The 18,398-nt window shown below is 48.3% G+C and overlaps 1 protein-coding gene across 4 annotated transcripts in view; it reads left to right on the top strand.

Annotated features, from left to right (window-relative positions):
* Nucleotides 1-18,398, top strand: part of acsf3 (acyl-CoA synthetase family member 3) — a 120,327-nt gene that overhangs the window by 61,696 nt on the left and 40,233 nt on the right. For 2 of the 4 annotated variants that reach the window (XM_067997540.1, XM_067997541.1), the window contains exons 6-7: nt 3,405-3,517; nt 16,752-16,878. The exons of 1 other annotated variant lie outside the window; for it this stretch is intronic. In XM_067997540.1, coding sequence (XP_067853641.1) covers nt 3,405-3,517; nt 16,752-16,878 — 240 coding nt within the window. The remainder of the gene's footprint in view (nt 1-3,404; nt 3,518-16,751; nt 16,879-18,398) is intronic. One more of the 4 variants, XM_067997544.1, reaches the window with a different exon arrangement.

The following is an 18,398-nucleotide window of genomic DNA, read 5'->3' on the forward strand; positions in this document are numbered from 1 at the left end:
GTTGGAGGGGAGTGATTGCAGTCTCTGATCGAGTTGGAGGGGAGTGATTGCAGTCTCTGATCGAGTTGGAGGGGAGTGATTGCAGTCTCTGATCGAGTTGGAGGGGAGTGATTGCAGTCTCTGATCGAGTTGGAGGGGAGTGATTGCAGTCACTGATAGAGTTGGAGGGGAGTGATTGCAGTCTCTGATCGAGTTGGAGGGGAGTGATTGCAGTCTCTGATCGAGTTGGAGGGGAGTGATTGCAGTCTCTGATCGAGTTGGAGGGGAGTGATTGCAGTCTCTGATAGAGTTGGAGGGGAGTGATTGCAGTCACTGATCGAGTTGGAGGGGAGTGATTGCAGTCACTGATCGAGTTGGAGGGGAGTGATTGCAGTCACTGATAGAGTTGGAGGGGAGTGATTGCAGTCACTGATGGAGTTGGAGGGGAGTGATTGCAGTCTCTGATCGAGTTGGAGGGGAGTGATTGCAGTCACTGATCGAGTTGGAGGGGAGTGATTGCAGTCTCTGATCGAGTTGGAGGGGAGTGATTGCAGTCACTGATAGAGTTGGAGGGGAGTGATTGCAGTCTCTGATCGAGTTGGAGGGGAGTGATTGCAGTCTCTGATGGAGTTGGAGGGGAGTGATTGCAGTCTCTGATCGAGTTGGAGGGGAGTGATTGCAGTCACTGATCGAGTTGGAGGGGAGTGATTGCAGTCTCTGATCGAGTTGGAGGGGAGTGATTGCAGTCACTGATCGAGTTGGAGGGGAGTGATTGCAGTCTCTGATCGAGTTGGAGGGGAGTGATTGCAGTCTCTGATCGAGTTGGAGGGGAGTGATTGCAGTCTCTGATAGAGTTGGAGGGGAGTGATTGCAGTCACTGATCGAGTTGGAGGGGAGTGATTGCAGTCTCTGAATTAACACTTTCATAAAACACTCTCCCTCTGGGTTTAAGAGACTGAGATTTGCTATTTTCCTGCAGGACTCCTTTGAAATGAGACTGTCATTCAATAATAAGCCCTGCTTTTAACTGGACATGTACAAGGTTACAGGTGATATGAGAGAGTATAAATGGAAAAATATGCAATATAAAATCAAACTCTGCAACTTGTTGTATTGGCTTGTGACAGGCAACAGCTCAGGTGGAACTGATGTGACCTGTGACCTGTGACAACATCATTTGCTCCAATTTCTTCACACTTCTCCACATGTGCAGTTTCTGAGTCAGGGCTGGTCTGCTGCCCTGATAATTCTGTGACCCAGTTAGCTGAGTGGTTCAATAATAAGGACACAACAATTGAGATTAGGCAGAAAATCTGCCAAACCTTGACAAAACAGTGATGTATTAGAGCAGGTGGCGCTGTCAGGTGTTTAACCAGGCCATCTCAGGGGGAAATGCAGGCCATATGGAGATGGGTCTAACCAGGCCATCTCAGGGGGAAATGCAGGCCATATGGAGATGGGTCTAACCAGGCCATCTCAGGGGGAAATGCAGGCCATATGGAGATGGGTCTAACCAGGCCATCTTGGGGAAATGCAGGCTATATGGGCATGGGTCTAACCAAGCCATCTCGGGGAAATGCAGGCTATATGGGCATGGGTCTAACCAGGCCATCTCATGGAAATGCAGGCTATATGGGCATGGGTCTAACCAGGCCATCTCGGGGAAATGCAGGCTGTATGGGCATGGGTCTAACCAGGCCATCTCAGGGGGAAATGCAGGCTATATGGGCATGGGTCTAACCAGGCCATCTCGGGGAAATGCAGGCTGTATGGGCATGGGTCTAACCAGGCCATCTCAGGGGGAAATGCAGGCTATATGGGCATGGGTCTAACCAGGCCATCTCGGGGAAATGCAGGCTATATGGGCATGGGTCTAACCAGGCCATCTCAGGGGGAACCAGTGGATGTGGTGTATTTGGATTTTCAGAAGGCTTTCGATAAGGTCCAACAGGAGGTTGGTGAATAAAGTCAGAGCTCATGCAGTTGGGGTAATATACTGGCATGGATTGAGAATTGGTTAACAGATAGAAAACAAAGATTAGGAATAAACGGGTCTTTTTCAGGTTGGCAGACTGACTAGTGGGGTACCGCAGGGATCAGTGCTTGGGCCCCAGCTATTCACAATATATATCAATGATTTGGATGAGGGGACCAAATGTAATATTTCCAAGTTTGCTGATGACACAAAACTGGGTGGGAATGTGAGTTGTGAGGAGGATGCAAAGAGGCTTCAAGGGGATATAGACAGGCTAAGTGAGTGGGCAAGAACATGGCAGATGGAATATAATATGGAAAAATGTGAAGTTATCCACTTTGGTAGGAAAAACAGAAATGCAGAATATTTTTTAATGGTGAGAGATTGGGAAATGTTGATGTTCAAAGGGACCTGGGTGTCCTTGTACATGAGTCACTGAAATCTAACATGCAGGTGCAGCAAGCAATTAGGAAGGCAAATGGTATGTTGGCCTTTATTACATGAAAATTTGAGTACAGGAGTAAAGATGTCTTACTGCAATTATACAGGGCCTTGGTGAGACCACCTGGAGTATTGTGTGCAGTTTTGGTCTCCTTAGCTAAGAAAGGATATATTTGCCATAGAGGGAGTGCAACGAAGGTTCACCAGAGTGATTCCTGGGATGGCAGGATTATCGTATGAGGAGAGATTGAGTAGACGAGGCCTGTATTCTGTAGAGTTTAGAAGAATGAGAGGTGATCTCATTGAAACATACAAAATTCTTACAGGGCTCGACAGGGTAGATGCAGGGAGGATGTTTCCCCTGGCTGGGGAATCTAGAACCAGGGGTCACAGTCTCAGGATACGGGGTAGGCCATTTAGGACTGAGATGAGGAGAAATTTCTTCATTCAGAGGGCGTGAATCTTTGGAATTCTCTACCCCAGAGGGCTGTGGAGACTCAGTCATTGAGAACATTCAAAACAGAGATTGATAGATTTCTAGATATTAAAGGCATCAAGGGATATGGGGATGGTGCAGGAAAATGGTGTTGAGGTCGAAGATCAGCCATGATCTTGTTGAATGGCAGAGCAGGCTCAAGGGGCCAGATGGCCGACTCCTGCTCCTATTTCTTATGTTTTTATGTTCTCAGAGACAGGAGGAAAGCTCAGTGAACCAGAATTGAAGAGCGGGAAGTGTGAGCTGGGATGTAGGATGAAGAAGGTTGAAAGAGGTAGGGTGGGGTGAAGCCATTGAGGCACACATGAACGAGGACCTCTTGTTTTACTGTACTGAGTATCCCAAGTGACCAGAAGCCTGCCTCTGGGATATTGGGACAGTTCTGCCGAATCAACTGATATGTAACTGAGAATAACCACCATTTTACAGGGGGTTCTCACTACCTATTGCATCTTGGGAGGGGGTATTTATAGTTGTTCTCGACGTATTATTGAGTGTTTGTTTTGTATCCAGGGGCTGTTGGGACCCCACTGCCAGGAGTGGAGGTGCGCATTGCAATAGGAAACTCCACAAGGAACCATTCTTCCTACACTGTCATTGCTGAGGGGAACAGTAGAGAGACTAAGGTAAGGACAGTATGAGCCAGCACCTCGCTGTGCGGTGCACTCATAGTGAACAGAAGTTGGTATGTACTGCCACTCGTCCAACATTGTCAGAGCCGTTTCCATCTTGTGGATAATTTAATTTGATTGTTCGAACTAGTATGCAGAGCTGTGTATCTGTCAGTGCATGATTCTGTGCAGTGTATCTGCTACTGACTGGTTCTGGTGTTTGTCTCTGTTAGGGTGTATTTGGCGATGTCTGGTTCTGTTATCATGTGTTTGGCGTTGTCTGGTTCTGTTATGGTGTATTTGGTGGTATTTGGTTCTGTTATGGTGTATTTGATGGTGTCTGGCTCTATTATGGTGTATTTGATGGTGTCTGGCTCTATTATGGTGTATTTGGCGCTGTCTGGTTCTGTTATGGTGCACTTAACATAGAAACATAGAAAATAGGAGCAAGAGTAGGCCATTCATCCCTTCGGGCCTGCTCCGCCATTCAAAATGATCATGGCTGATCGTCCAACTCAGTACCTTGTTCCCGCTTTTTCCGCATTAAGAAATATATCTATCTCCTTCTTGAATACATCTAATGACTTGGCCTCCACTGCCTTCTGTGGTAGAGAATTCCACAGGTTCACCACCCTCTGAGTGAAAAAAATTCTCCTCATCTCGGTTCTAAATGGCATACCCCGTATCCTGAGACTGTGATCCCTGGTTCTGGACTCCCCAGTCATCGGGAACATCCTCCCTGCATCCAGTCTGTCTAGTCCTGTTAGAATTTTATGTGTTTCGATGAGATCACCTCTCGTTCTTCTAAACTCTAGTGAATATAGGCCTAGTCGACCCAATCTCTCCTCATACGTCAGTCCTGCCATCCCAGGAATCAGTCTGGTAAACCTTTGTTGCACTCCCTCCATGGCAAGGACATCCTTCCTCAGATAAGGAGACCAAAACTGCACACAATACTCCAGGTGTGGTCTCACCAAGGCCCTGTATAACTGCAGTAAGATATCCCTGCTCCTGTACTCAAATCCTCTTGCAATGAAGGCCAACATACCATTCACCTTCCTAACTGCTTGCTGCACCTGAATGCTCACTTTCAGCGACTGGTGTACAAGGACACCCAGGTCTCGTTGCACCTCCCCTTTTCCCAATCTATCACCGTTCAGATAATAATCTACCTTTCTGTTTTTACAACCAAAGTGCATAACCTCACATTTATCCACGTTATACTGCATCTGCCATGTTCTTGCCCACTCACCCAACTTGTCTAAATCACATTGGAGCCTCTTTGCATCCTCCTCACAGCTCACATTCCACCCCAGCTTTGTGTCGTCTGCAAACTTGGAAATGTTACATTTAGTTCCCTCTTCCAAATTATTGATATATATTGTGAATAGCTGGGGCCCGAGCACTGATCCCTGCGGTACCCCACTAGTCCCTGCCTGCCACCCGGAAAAAGACCCGTTTGTTCCTACTCTCTGTTTCCTGTCTGTCAACCAGTTTTCAATCCATGCCAATATATTCCCCCCAATCCCATGTGCTTTAATTTTGCACACTAACCTCTTGTGTGGGACCTTATCAAAAGCCTTCTGAAAATCCAAATACACCACATCCACTGGTTCTCCCCTATCTATTCTACTAGTTACATCCTCAAAAAACGCCAGTAGATTTGTTAAGCATGATTTCCCTTTCATAAACCCATGCTGACTTTGTCCAATCCTGTTAATGCCCTCCAAGTGTTCTGTTATCACATCTTTTATAATAGACTCTAGCATTTTCCCCACTACTGATGTTAGGCTAACTGGTCTGTAATTCCCTGTTTTTTCTCTCCTTCCTTTTTTAAATAGTTAGGTTACATTTGCCACCCTCCAATCTGTAGGAACTGTTCCAGAGTCTATAGAATTTTGGAAGATGATCACCAATGCATCCACTATTTCCAGGGCCACTTCCTTTAGTACTCTGGGATGTAGATTATCAGGCCCTGGGGATTTGTCAGCCTTGAGCCCCATTAATTTCCCCAGCACTATTTTTTTTACTAATACTGGTTTCCTTCAGTTCCTGCCTCTCACTAGACCCTTGGTTCCCTAACATTTCCGGGAGGTTATTTGTGTCCTCCTTTGTGAAGACAGAACCAAAGTATGTGTTTAATTGTTCTGCCATTTCTTTGTTCCCCATTATAATTTCCCCCATTTCTGACTGTAAGGGACCTACTTTTGTCTTCACTAATCTTTTTCTCTTGACATATTTATAGAAACTTTTACAGTCAGTTTTTATGTTCCCTGCTAGTTTACTCTCATACTCTATTTTTCCCCTCTTAATCAATCTCTTTGTCCTCCTTTGCTGAATTCTGAACTGCTCCCAATCCTCAGGCTTGCTGCTTTTTCTGGCAATTTTATTTGTCCGCTCTTTGGATCTAATACTATCCCTAATATCTTTTGTAAGCCACGGTTGAGCCACCTTTCCTGTTTTATTTTTGCACCAGACAGGAATGAATAATTGTTGTAATTCCTGCATACGTTCTTTAAATATTAGCCATTGCCTATCCACCATCATCCCTTTTAGTAAAGTTCCCCAATCTATCATAGGCAACTCGCACCTCATACTTTCGTAATTTCCTTTATTTAGATTCAGGACCCTAGTTTCGGATTCAACTACTTCACTCTCCATCTTAATGAGGAATTCTACCATGTTATGGTCGCTGTTCCCTAAGGGACCCCGCACAACAAGATTGTTAATTAATCCTTTCTCATTGCACAATACCCAGTCTAGGATCGCCTGTTCTCTAGTTGGTTCCTCAACGTATTGGTCTAGAAAACCATCACGTACACACTCCAGGAATTCCTCCCCCACAGTATTATTGCTCATTTGGTTTGACCAATCTATATGTAGATTAAAGTCGCCCATGATTATAGTTGTATCCTTCTTGCATGCATCTCTGATTTCCTGTTTAATGCCCTTCCCTACATCTTCACTACTGTTTGGGGGCCTATAGACAACCCCCACCAACGTTTTCTGCCCCTTGGTGTTTCTTAGCTCCACCCATACAGATTCCACATCGTGATTTTCCGAGCCAATATCCTTCCTCACTATTGCATTGATTTCCTCTTTTACTAACAACGCTACCCCACCTCCTTTCCCTTTTTGCCTGTCCTTCCTAAATATTGAATACCCCTGGATGTTCAGTTCCCATCCTTGGTCACCCTGCAGCCATGTCTCCGTAATCGCAACTATATCATAACCGTTAATATCTATCTGAGCTGTTAATTCATCTAGGTTATTGCGAATGCTCCGCGCATTAAGACACAATGCCATCAGGCTTGTCTTTTTAAGATTGCTAGTCATCTTAGATTTATTTTGCGCTATGGCCCTATTTGTTTTTCGCCCTTGTTTTCTCTGCCTTCCACTTTTGCTTCTTCCCTTGGGGAAGGGACTTGGCAGTGTCTGGTTCTGTTATGGTATATTTGGCACAGTCTGGTTCTGTTATGGCATATTTGGCAGTGTCTGGTTTTGTTATGGTATATTTGGCACAGTCTGGTTCTGTTATGGTATATTTGGCACAGTCTGGTTCTGTTATGGTATATTTGGCACAGTCTGGTTCTGTTATGGTATATTTGGCACAGTCTGGTTCTGTTATGGTATATTTGGCAGTGTCTGGTTTTGTTATGGTATATTTGGCAGTGTCTGGTTTTGTTATGGTATATTTGGCAGTGTCTGGTTCTGTTATGGTATATTTGGCAGTGTCTGGTTCTGTTATGGTATATTTGGCACAGTCTGGTTCTGTTATGGTATATTTGGCACAGTCTGGTTCTGTTATGGTATATTTGGCAGTGTCTGGTTTTGTTATGGTATATTTGGCAGTGTCTGGTTCTGTTATGGTATATTTGGCAGTGTCTGGTTCTGTTATGGTATATTTGGCGCTGTCTGGTTCTGTTATGGTATATTTGGCAGTGTCTGGTTCTGTTATGGTATATTTGACAGTGTCTGGTTTTGTTATGGTATATTTGGCAGTGTCTGGTTCTGTTATGGTATATTTGGCAGTGTCTGGTTTTGTTATGGTATATTTGGCAGTGTCTGGTTCTGTTATGGTATATTTGGCAGTGTCTGGTTCTGTTATGGTATATTTGGCGCTGTCTGGTTCTGTTATGGTATATTTGGCAGTGTCTGGTTCTGTTATGGTATATTTGGCAGTGTCTGGTTTTGTTATGGTATATTTGGCAGTGTCTGGTTCTGTTATGGTATATTTGGCAGTGTCTGGTTCTGTTATGGTATATTTGGCGCAGTCTGGTTTTGTTATGGTATATTTGGTCTTTGGATACCGTGGTACCACAGTCTGTGTACTTCACTGCACTGAGGGCAGACCCAATATCTTTCAAAAGCTGGGCCCTCGATATGAGGTGTGAAAGCAGTGGAATCTCACGTCTAAACTGGGTAGAAAGTAGCCTGAATGATATTGAAGATTAAGGTCATCATCGTATCATTAAATGATATGGCACAGAAGGAGGTCATTCGGCCCATCATGCCTTTGCTGGCTCTTTGAAACAGAGGTAATGGAAGGAGCTGAGTGTGTGAGTTTGTCCCATTCCGTGCCAGGTTAGTGGAAGGGGCTGAGTGTGAGTTTGTCCCATTCCGTGCCAGGTTAGTGGAAGGGGCTGAGTGTGAGTGTGTCCCATTCCGTGCTGTGTTAGTGGAAGGGGCTGAGTGTGAGTGTGTCCCATTCCGTGCAGGGTTCGTGGAAGGGGCTGAGTGTGAGTGTGTCCCATTCCGTGCCAGGTTAGTGGAAGGGGCTGAGTGTGTCCCATTCCGTGCTGTGTTCGTGGAAGGGGCTGAGTGTGAGTGTGTCCCATTCCGTGCTGTGTTAGTGGAAGGGGCTGAGTGTGTCCCATTCCGTGCCGGGTCAGTGGAAGGGGCTGAGTGTGTCCCATTCCGTGCTGGGTCAGTGGAAGGGGCTGAGTGTGTCCCATTCCGTGCTGGGTCAGTGGAAGGGGCTGAGTGTGTCCCATTCCGTGCCGGGTCAGTGGAAGGGGCTGAGTGTGTCCCATTCCGTGCTGGGTCAGTGGAAGGGGCTGAGTGTGAGTGTGTCCCATTCCGTGCCGGGTCAGTGGAAGGGGCTGAGTGTGTCCCATTCCGTGCCGGGTCAGTGGAAGGGGCTGAGTGTGAGTGTGTCCCATTCCGTGCCGGGTCAGTGGAAGGGGCTGAGTGTGTCCCATTCCGTGCCGGGTTAGTGGAAGGGGCTGAGTGTGTCCCATTCCGTGCCGGGTTAGTGGAAGGGGCTGAGTGTGTCCCATTCCGTGCTGGGTTAGTGGAAGGGGCTGAGTGTGTCCCATTCCGTGCCGGGTCAGTGGAAGGGGCTGAGTGTGTCCCATTCCGTGCTGGGTTAGTGGAAGGGGCTGAGTGTGTCCCATTCCGTGCCGGGTTCGTGGAAGGGGCTGAGTGTGTCCCATTCCGTGCCGGGTCAGTGGAAGGGGCTGAGTGTGTCCCATTCCGTGCCGGGTCAGTGGAAGGGGCTGAGTGTGTCCCATTCCGTGCCGGGTTCGTGGAAGGGGCTGAGTGTGTCCCATTCCGTGCCGGGTCAGTGGAAGGGGCTGAGTGTGTCCCATTCCGTGCCGGGTCAGTGGAAGGGGCTGAGTGTGTCCCATTCCGTGCCGGGTCAGTGGAAGGGGCTGAGTGTGTCCCATTCCGTGCCGGGTCAGTGGAAGGGGCTGAGTGTGTAATTGGCTGTCAGGCACTTTGGGACATCCTGAGGTGGTGAAAGGTCCTAAATAAATGCAAGTTTTTTTCTTTCTCTGGATCTCTTATCTCATAGCCAAACCAGTCATTAATAATGATTCTCATCATCAGTTAAGAGTTTCTGTGCTGCAGTCAGATGCAGGAACCTGGTGCCTTTTAAACTGAGCAATATAATTGCTTGGCAAAGCTCAGAACACACAAGTGGGAATGTTTCACATCAATCCCAGACTTGGCACAGTTACAGAGCCATGCCACTGGTTTCTGGATTATGTCATTGTTCTCCCCTATGCCGCTGTCTCTTGGACAGCAAACCTTGTTCCCTCACTTCCCCTGCACAATCTGGCTATGTACTCTCCCAAACAGCTGTTAGATAGAAACAGGAGTAACAGAGAGATGGAAGGCAAAAGAGAGCAAGAAAAAAATCATGCGTTTACAAGACACTCATTCAGACTAGAACTGTCACTCCAGAGGATGACAGTAGAGGTTTTGACACCAACAAGAATGCTGCCCTGCTTCCAGCGGGCAAACACCTCCACAGACCCACACCAGGGCCTCTCGTTCTAGGAGAGTTGGTGGCAGGAGAGTGACAGGTGCTTTAGTTATTGGTAGAATTTGGGTTAGATCATGAGCTCAGAGAGACAGATAAACAGACAGCGTGGGACTTTGGTGCTCCAGGTTCAGTCTGTACAGGTGAGACCTATTACTCCAGGTTCAGTCTGTACAGGTGGGACCTATTGCTCCAGGTTCAGTCTGTACAGGTGGGACCTATTGCTCCAGGTTCAGTCTGTACAGGTGAGACCTATTACTCCAGGTTCAGTCTGTACAGGTGGGACCTATTGCTCCAGGTTCAGTCTGTACAGGTGAGTCCTATTACTCCAGGTTCAGTCTGTACAGGTGAGACCTATTACTCCAGGTTCAGTCTGTACAGGTGGGACCTATTGCTCCAGGTTCAGTCTGTACAGGTGAGACCTATTACTCCAGGTTCAGTCTGTACAGGTGGGACCTATTGCTCCAGGTTCAGTCTGTACAGGTGAGTCCTATTACTCCAGGTTCAGTCTGTACAGGTGAGACCTATTACTCCAGGTTCAGTCTGTACAGGTGGGACCTATTGCTCCAGGTTCAGTCTGTACAGGTGAGTCCTATTACTCCAGGTTCAGTCTGTACAGGTGAGACCTATTACTCCAGGTTCAGTCTGTACAGGTGAGACCTATTACTCCAGGTTCAGTCTGTACAGGTGAGACCTATTACTCCAGGTTCAGTCTGTACAGGTGAGACCTATTGCTCCAGGTTCAGTCTGTACAGGTGAGACCTATTACTCCAGGTTCAGTCTGTACAGGTGGGACCTATTGCTCCAGGTTCAGTCTGTACAGGTGAGTCCTATTACTCCAGGTTCAGTCTGTACAGGTGAGACCTATTACTCCAGGTTCAGTCTGTACAGGTGGGACCTATTACTCCAGGTTCAGTCTGTACAGGTGGACGTAGAGCTGATAAATCAGCCTTTTAGATACTGCAATATGAAAACCTGAGGAGGGGAGATCAATTTTTACAAGAATGTTGTGGATAGCTGGAACCTCGATCATATATGTACCTCATTAGACGGTGCAGAAATTAAAGGAAGAACTTGCATTTATATGGTGCCTTTGACGTCCCTGGAACATAACAAATTATTGCAGCCAGTGAATTACTTCTGAGGTGTAGTCACTAGTTATGTAATCAAATGTGGCATCCAATTCGCGCACAACAATGAGATAAATGACCAGTAAATCTGTTTAGGTGATGTTGGTGGAAGGAGGAATGGGAGACACAGGACACCAGGAAAGCTCCTTTTACATCCACCTGAACAGGCAGGCAGGGCCTCGGTTTAACATCTCATCTAAAAGATGGCACCTCCAACAGTGCAGCGCTCCCTCAGTACTGCACTGGGAGTGTCAGCCCCATTGAATATAATTATGACTGAGATTATTTTTTAACCGTGGCTCTCCATTATAATCCTGTGATATTATAATGGAGAGGCTGCTGTGCCCTTTCAATGCAGTGCAATAAATATTCTGTAGTATGTGTAACGAGTTTTAGGGAGTGAGTTCCAGCGAATAGGACTGAGGTGACTGAAAGCTCTACGACCCAGAGCAGGGTGAGGGGACAGGAGGATGCACAGACGGCCGAAGGGTGTGGGAGGGATGTATGGGAGGAAGTTCGAGAGGTACTGGGTGCAAGGCCGTGGAAGGATTTGAAGACAAGGATTTTAAATTGGATGCGTTGGCAGACAAGGAGCATGGAGCCAGTGCCAGTCAGTGAGGAGGAGAGGTTATTTACTGCAGGACAGGATGTGGGCAGCTACATTTGGCCAAGTTGGAGTTTATTGAGGGGTGGATGGTCAAAGGCCAGGATGGGGAATGTTGGAGTAATCGAGTCTGAAGGTGCCAAAAGCGTGGATAAGTTTTTCAGCGGTGGGGTTTGGGGAAGGGACGGAGACAGGTAATGTTGCAGAGGTGGAAGTAAGTGGATTTAGTGATGGACAGGATGTGGTATTTGAAGCTGAGCTCAGAGTCGAACGTTAGTTCAGCCTAAGCAAGTGGCTGGGGAGAGTGATCGTATCAAAGGCGACGGGGCAGTTTATGGCAGGACCCAAAAACAATGGCTTCGGTCTTCCTGATGTTCAGTTGAAGGAAGTTATGACTTATCCAGTATTTGATGTCGGACAGAAAGTCCAGAGGTGGTTGTGGGGTTTGAGAGAAGTGATGGGGCGATAGAGCGTGTTTCACCAACGTGTGTGTAGAAGCTGAGCCTGTAACTGCAGATGATGTCACCAAGGGGCAGAGAAAGATAAGGAAGAGGAGGGGACCAGGATTGGAGCCTTGGGGGACTCCAGAGGCGACTGTGTGGAGGAAGCAGGGCAAGTCACTGCTGGGGAGACACTGGCTCTGTCTGGACAGGTATGAATAGAACCATGCAAGGCCAGTCCCATGGAGCCAGACATTGGGGGAAAGCTGGACAATGGGGGGAAAGCTGGACAATGGGGGGAAAGCTGGACAATGGGGGGAAAGCTGGACAATGGGGGGAAAGCTGGACAATGGGGGGAAAGCTGGACAATGGGGGGAAAGCTGGACAATGGGGGGAAAGCTGGACAATGGGGGAAAGCTGGACAATGGGGGATAGCGGGACAGTGGGGGATAGCGGGACAGTGGGGGATAGCTGGACAATGGGGGAAAGCTGGACAGTGGGGGATAGCGGGACAGTGGGGGATAGCTGGACAATGGGGGCTAGCTGGACAATGGGGGGAAGCTGGACAATGGGGGGAAGCTGGACAATGGGGGAAAGCTGGACAGTGGACGATAGCTGGACAGTGGACGAAAGCTGGACAATGGGGGGATAGCTGGACAATGGGGGGATAGCTGGACAATGGACGATAGCTGGACAATGGACGAAGGCTGGACAGTGGACGATAGCTGGACAGTGGGGGGAAGCTGGACAGTGGGGGGAAGCTGGACAGTGGGGGGAAGCTGGACAATGGACGATAGCTGGACAATGGGGGGAAAGCTGGACAATGGGGGGAAGCTGGACAATGGACGATAGCTGGACAATGGGGGAAAGCTGGACAATGGGGGAAAGCTGGACAATGGGGGATAGCTGGACAATGGACGATAGCTGGACAGTGGGGGAAAGCTGGACAGTGGACGATAGCTGGACAATGGACGATAGCTGGACAATGGGGGAAAGCTGGACAATGGACGATAGCTGGACAATGGGGGATAGCTGGACAATGGGGGGAAAGCTGGACAATGGGGGGAAAGCTGGACAATGGGGGAAAGCTGGACAATGGACGATAGCTGGACAATGGGGGAAAGCTGGACAGTGGACGATAGCTGGACAATGGACGATAGCTGGACAATGGACGATAGCTGGACAATGGACGATAGCTGGACAATGGGGGATAGCTGGACAATGGGGGGAAAGCTGGACAATGGGGGATAGCTGGACAATGGGGGAAAGCTGGACAATGGACGATAGCTGGACAATGGGGGATAGCTGGACAATGGGGGATAGCTGGACAATGGACGATAGCTGGACAATGGGGGAAAGCTGGACTTTTTTTTTAATGTTGTTAGTTGATAGATAAATATTGGCGAGACATCGGGCGTTCTCCCCGGCTCCTCTTCGAATAGTGCCGTGACATCTGTTACATCCACCTGAGATGGTGGACTGGGCCTTGGTTTAGGATTTCATCTGAAAGACAGCTCCTCCAACAGGTCAGCACTCCCTATGTAGTGCACTAGAATATCAGCCGAGATTAGGTGCTCAAATCTCTGGAGTGGGCCTTGGACCAACAACCTTCTGACTCAGATGCAAACGGAGCCACTGAGCCACGGCTGACACCATTTCGGAAGATGCGGGTCTGTGTACAGGGTCTGTGTACAGGGTTGTAGAGAGGAGTGGGTCTGTGTACAGGGTCTGTGTACAGGGTCTGTGTACAGGGTTGTAGAGAGGAGCAGGTCTGTGTGCAGGGTCTATGTACATGGTCCATAGGAAGGAGCTGGTCTGTGTACTGAATCTGTGTACAGGGTCTGTAAGGAGGAGCGGGTCTGTGTACAGGTTTGTGTACAGGGTCTGGAGGAAATAGTGGACTCCATGTACAGGGTCTGTGTACAAAGGCTGATGTAAAGATTATTCTTGAAGAGCTGGCTGCCCTTTTCTAGACCAGATTGGAGTATTAGTTGTATTTTATGTAAATGAGTTCCTAAAATGGTTTGGTTGTAACCGTCTCTAATTCAGCACATCTGTAACTGTAGCTGAGCAGCTGTTAGAAGGCCCACAGTGTGACTGTGTTAAAATGTGCTGCAAATAATTTCCTACTGACAGAGAGAGAGCTAAACACTCCAGCTGCCAGCAACACATTCATCATATCAGATTTCAGCTGTCTCAGTTTAATTTAGCTCTGAGATGTTTTCTATTGACTGGAACGGCAGTGGTTCGGAAAGACCTGCCTCACTTCAGAACGGTTTCAGATTAGATCCGAGGCCATGACAGGCTGGAGTCAGTGCCCAAAATATCACCAAGTAAATTTCAGAGGTGAGCCCAGCATCAGTGTGAAGTTGGAGGTGGGATGGTGCATGCGCGATGATTGAGAGTTTCACATATCAGCGGGAGAGTCGATGGGGAGAAGGAGATCCCTTTATCCCAACCGTTTCCTACAAACAAACACTTCAGTGTATGGGGAGAAAATTAGTGCCTAAGTACAGGGTCTGTTTGCTTTATTTAGTCCCCTCCTCCAGCAATGCCTGTGTTAGTTATTTTTCTTCTCCAACCAGGGATTCCAGAGCACCAGAGAAAACAGGAATCCTGCCGGCTGAGGTGCCCCTGGACCAGGCTACCTGCATCTCCCGTGTACAGGTGGACGTACCCCTCACATTGTCCCGTGTACAGGTGGACGTACCCCTCACATTGTCCCGTATACATGTGGACGTACCCCTCACATTGTCCCGTATACAGATGGACGTACCCCTCACATTGTCCCGTGTACAGGTGGACGTACCCCTCACATTGTCCCGTATACATGTGGACGTACCCCTCACATTGTCCCGTATACAGATGGACGTACCCCTCACATTGTCCCGTGTACAGGTGGACGTACCCCTCACATTGTCCCGTGTACAGGTGGACGTACCCCTCACATTGTCCCGTATACATGTGGACGTACCCCTCACATTGTCCCGTATACAGATGGACGTACCCCTCACATTGTCCCGTGTACAGGTGGATGTACCCCTCACATTGTCCCGTGTACAGGTGGACGTACCCCTCACATTGTCCCGTGTACAGTTGGACGTACCCCTCACATTGTCCCGTGTACATGTGGACGTACCCCTCACATTGTCCCGTATACAGATGGATGTACCCCTCACATTGTCCCGTGTACAGGTGGACGTACCCCTCACATTGTCCCGTGTACAGGTGGACGTACCCCTCACATTGTCCCGTGTACAGGTGGACGTACCCCTCACATTGTCCCGTGTACAGGTGGACGTACCCCTCACATTGTCCCATGTACAGATGGATGTACCCCTCACATTGTCCCATGTACAGATGGATGTACCCCATACATTGTCCCGTGTACAGATGGATGTACCCCTCACATTGTCCCATGTACAGATGGATGTACCCCATACATTGTCCCATGTACAGATGGATGTACCCCATACATTGTCCCGTGTACAGATGGACGTACCCCTCACATTGTCCCATGTACAGATGGATGTACCCCATACATTGTCCCGTGTACAGATGGATGTACCCCTCACATTGTCCCATGTACAGATGGATGTACCCCATACATTGTCCCATGTACAGATGGATGTACCCCTCACATTGTCCCGTGTACAGATGGACGTACCCCTCACATTGTCCCGTGTACAGATGGACGTACCCCTCACATTGTCCCGTGTACAGATGGATGTACCCCTCACATTGTCCCATGTACAAACGATCATACACCTCACATTGTCCCGTGTACAGATGGATGTACCCCTCACATTGTCCCGTGTACAGATGGATGTACCCCTCACATTGTCCCGTGTACAGATGGATGTACCCCTCACATTGTCCCATGTACAAACGAACGTACCCCTCACATTGTCCCATGTACAAACGATCATACACCTCACATTGTCCTGTGTACAGTTGGAAATACCCCTCACATTTTCCCGTGTACAAATGGACACAACCCTCACATTGCCCTGTGTACAAACGGACGTACCCTTGACATTGTCCCGCGTACAAACGAACGTACGCCTCACATTGTCCCATGTACAAATGGACATACCCCTCACATTGTCCTGTGTTGTAATCCAAAACTCTGCTGCCCATATCCTAACTCGCACCAAGTCCCGTTCTCCCATCACCCTGTGCTCACTGACCTACATTGGCTCCCGGTCCGGCAATGCCACAAATTTAAAATTCTCATCCTTGTTTTCAAATCCCTCCATGGCCTCGCCCCTCCCTATCTCTGTAACCTCCTCCAGCCCCACAACCCTCCGAGATCTCTGCTTCCCTCCAATTCTGGCCTCTTGCGCATTCCCGATTTTCATCGCCCCACCATTGGCGGCCATGCCTTCAGCTGCCTAGGTCCTCAGCTCTGGAATTCCCTCCCTAAACCTCTCCGCCTCTCTACCCCTTTCTCTCCTCCTTTAAGACGCTCCTTAAAACCTACCTCTTTGACCAAGCTTTTGGTCAGCTGTCCTAATATCTCCTTAAGTCACTCGGTGTCAAATTTTTGTCTGATAATCGCTCCTGTAAAGCACCTTGGGACGTTTAACTACATTCAAGGCGCTATATAAATGCAAGTAGTTGTTGCTGTTGTGAAGGATATGCCTCTCACACAGTTCAGGGTTCCTTTCCAGCAGTGACACTAAGTCACACATGATCCATATTACACACTATGTGATTGAATGCCAGCTTTTACCCATCTGCTACTCTGTCCGAGTGGCACTGATGTGCCTGTAGATTTTGAGGTGACACTGTTTTGTGTTGGTAGGTGAGACCGGGAATGGAAGGCAAGGAGGGAGAGCTGCTGGTTAAAGGGCCGTCAGTATTTCAAGAATATTGGAACAGAAAAAAAGAAACAAATGAATCATTTACACCAGATGGCTGGTTCAAGACAGGTACCGTGCAAAGAAATCTTACAATTCAGCCCTCCCATTGAACAGTTTCACTGACGTAGATTCTCTGGGTAGCATTCAGAGCATTGAAATAAGACTCTGATACTGGGTTTCAGTATTAGCACAGCAGATGAACACAGTGGGGGGAGAATTGGATAAGGGTCCGTTTTGGGCGGTGTTAGCACGATGTGCTCCCACCCCGCACCCGACAGACCCTGGGCAGGCAGGACACAAGTTTGGACCCAAGGGAGCACTTACCTGCAGTCGGCGTTCCATTCCAGGCCGTGCACCACCCCCAGAGGGAACTCAATCTCTTAAAGGGAGGATGTTTCTTAGAAATCTCTTAAAGGTAGCGGGTACCTGTTATTTGCTGAAAATAAAAGTCTACTGTCTGCACGGAGTCTGAACAGAGATCAGATATCGCACACGTAAAACACAGATACAGATCCCATCCCTATGTTTACACACTGATGAGTAATGTTAAAACATTGAATAAAGGTTGCACACTACTAAATCCCACATCCTCCAATCTGCACACCAGACCTCACCAATCTGCCGATCTGAGTTGGTACCAGGCCTGTGAGAGTGCATGCACCAAGATTCTCCTCTGATGCACGAGAGGCCTTGGGTGCAAGAGGTGGACAGAAGGAGGGACATCCTATATCCGCGGGGTGGGGGGGCAAGAGGCCCTCCAGACATATACCCAAAAGGCAGTGGGAGGCAGCGGGGGAGGAAGTCAATGCCGGGGAACAGCATAATGAAGATGGATGCAGTGCAGGGAGAAGTTCACTGCTTTGACATGAGTGGTCAAGGTGAGTGAGGTCAACTGTCAAGTGATGTCTCCTCCCGACTGCACCACACACGACACCCCCATCACCCACATACCAATAAACTCTTTCCATCAATACTGAACTCTTCCAATCATATGCTTCCTCTCACCCTTACACATTACCACTGATTCAAGCCGCCCACCCACAACTCACAGGCCACACACACTGGCAACTATTCAACCATGACATGCACATCACCCAGACACACGTCCCGCTTTCTTGCAGGAGAAGGTGCCGCATATCAAGAGGCAGCAAGTGGCAGTGGCATTTAGCCCTTCGAGCCTGTTCCGCCATTCAATGAGATCATGGTGGTCCTGTGACCGAACTCCATATACCCGCCTTAGCCCCATATCCCTTAATACCCTTGGTTCACAGAAATCTATCAATCTCAGATTTAACATTCACAAGTGAGCAAGCATCAATTGCCGACCTTAGAAGAGAGTTCCAAACTTCTCCCACCCTTTACGTGTAGAAGCATTTCCTAACTTCACTCCTGCACGTCCTGGCTCTAAATGTTAGGCTATGTCCCCGCATCCTAGTATTGAAGTCTAGGAGACCTCCAAAAACAGTTACAAATGTCTCGGCAGCCAGAGGCAATAATCCAGCCACTAACCTGTAAATCCTGCCTAGTCCCTTTAAATAGCACTGGTGGGGGGGTCCTCCAGGCACTCTAAGACACGTTCAGATGGTCGG

This window comes from Heptranchias perlo, chromosome 16 (genome assembly GCF_035084215.1).
Source record: "Heptranchias perlo isolate sHepPer1 chromosome 16, sHepPer1.hap1, whole genome shotgun sequence".
NCBI classification, from domain to species: domain Eukaryota; kingdom Metazoa; phylum Chordata; class Chondrichthyes; order Hexanchiformes; family Hexanchidae; genus Heptranchias; species Heptranchias perlo.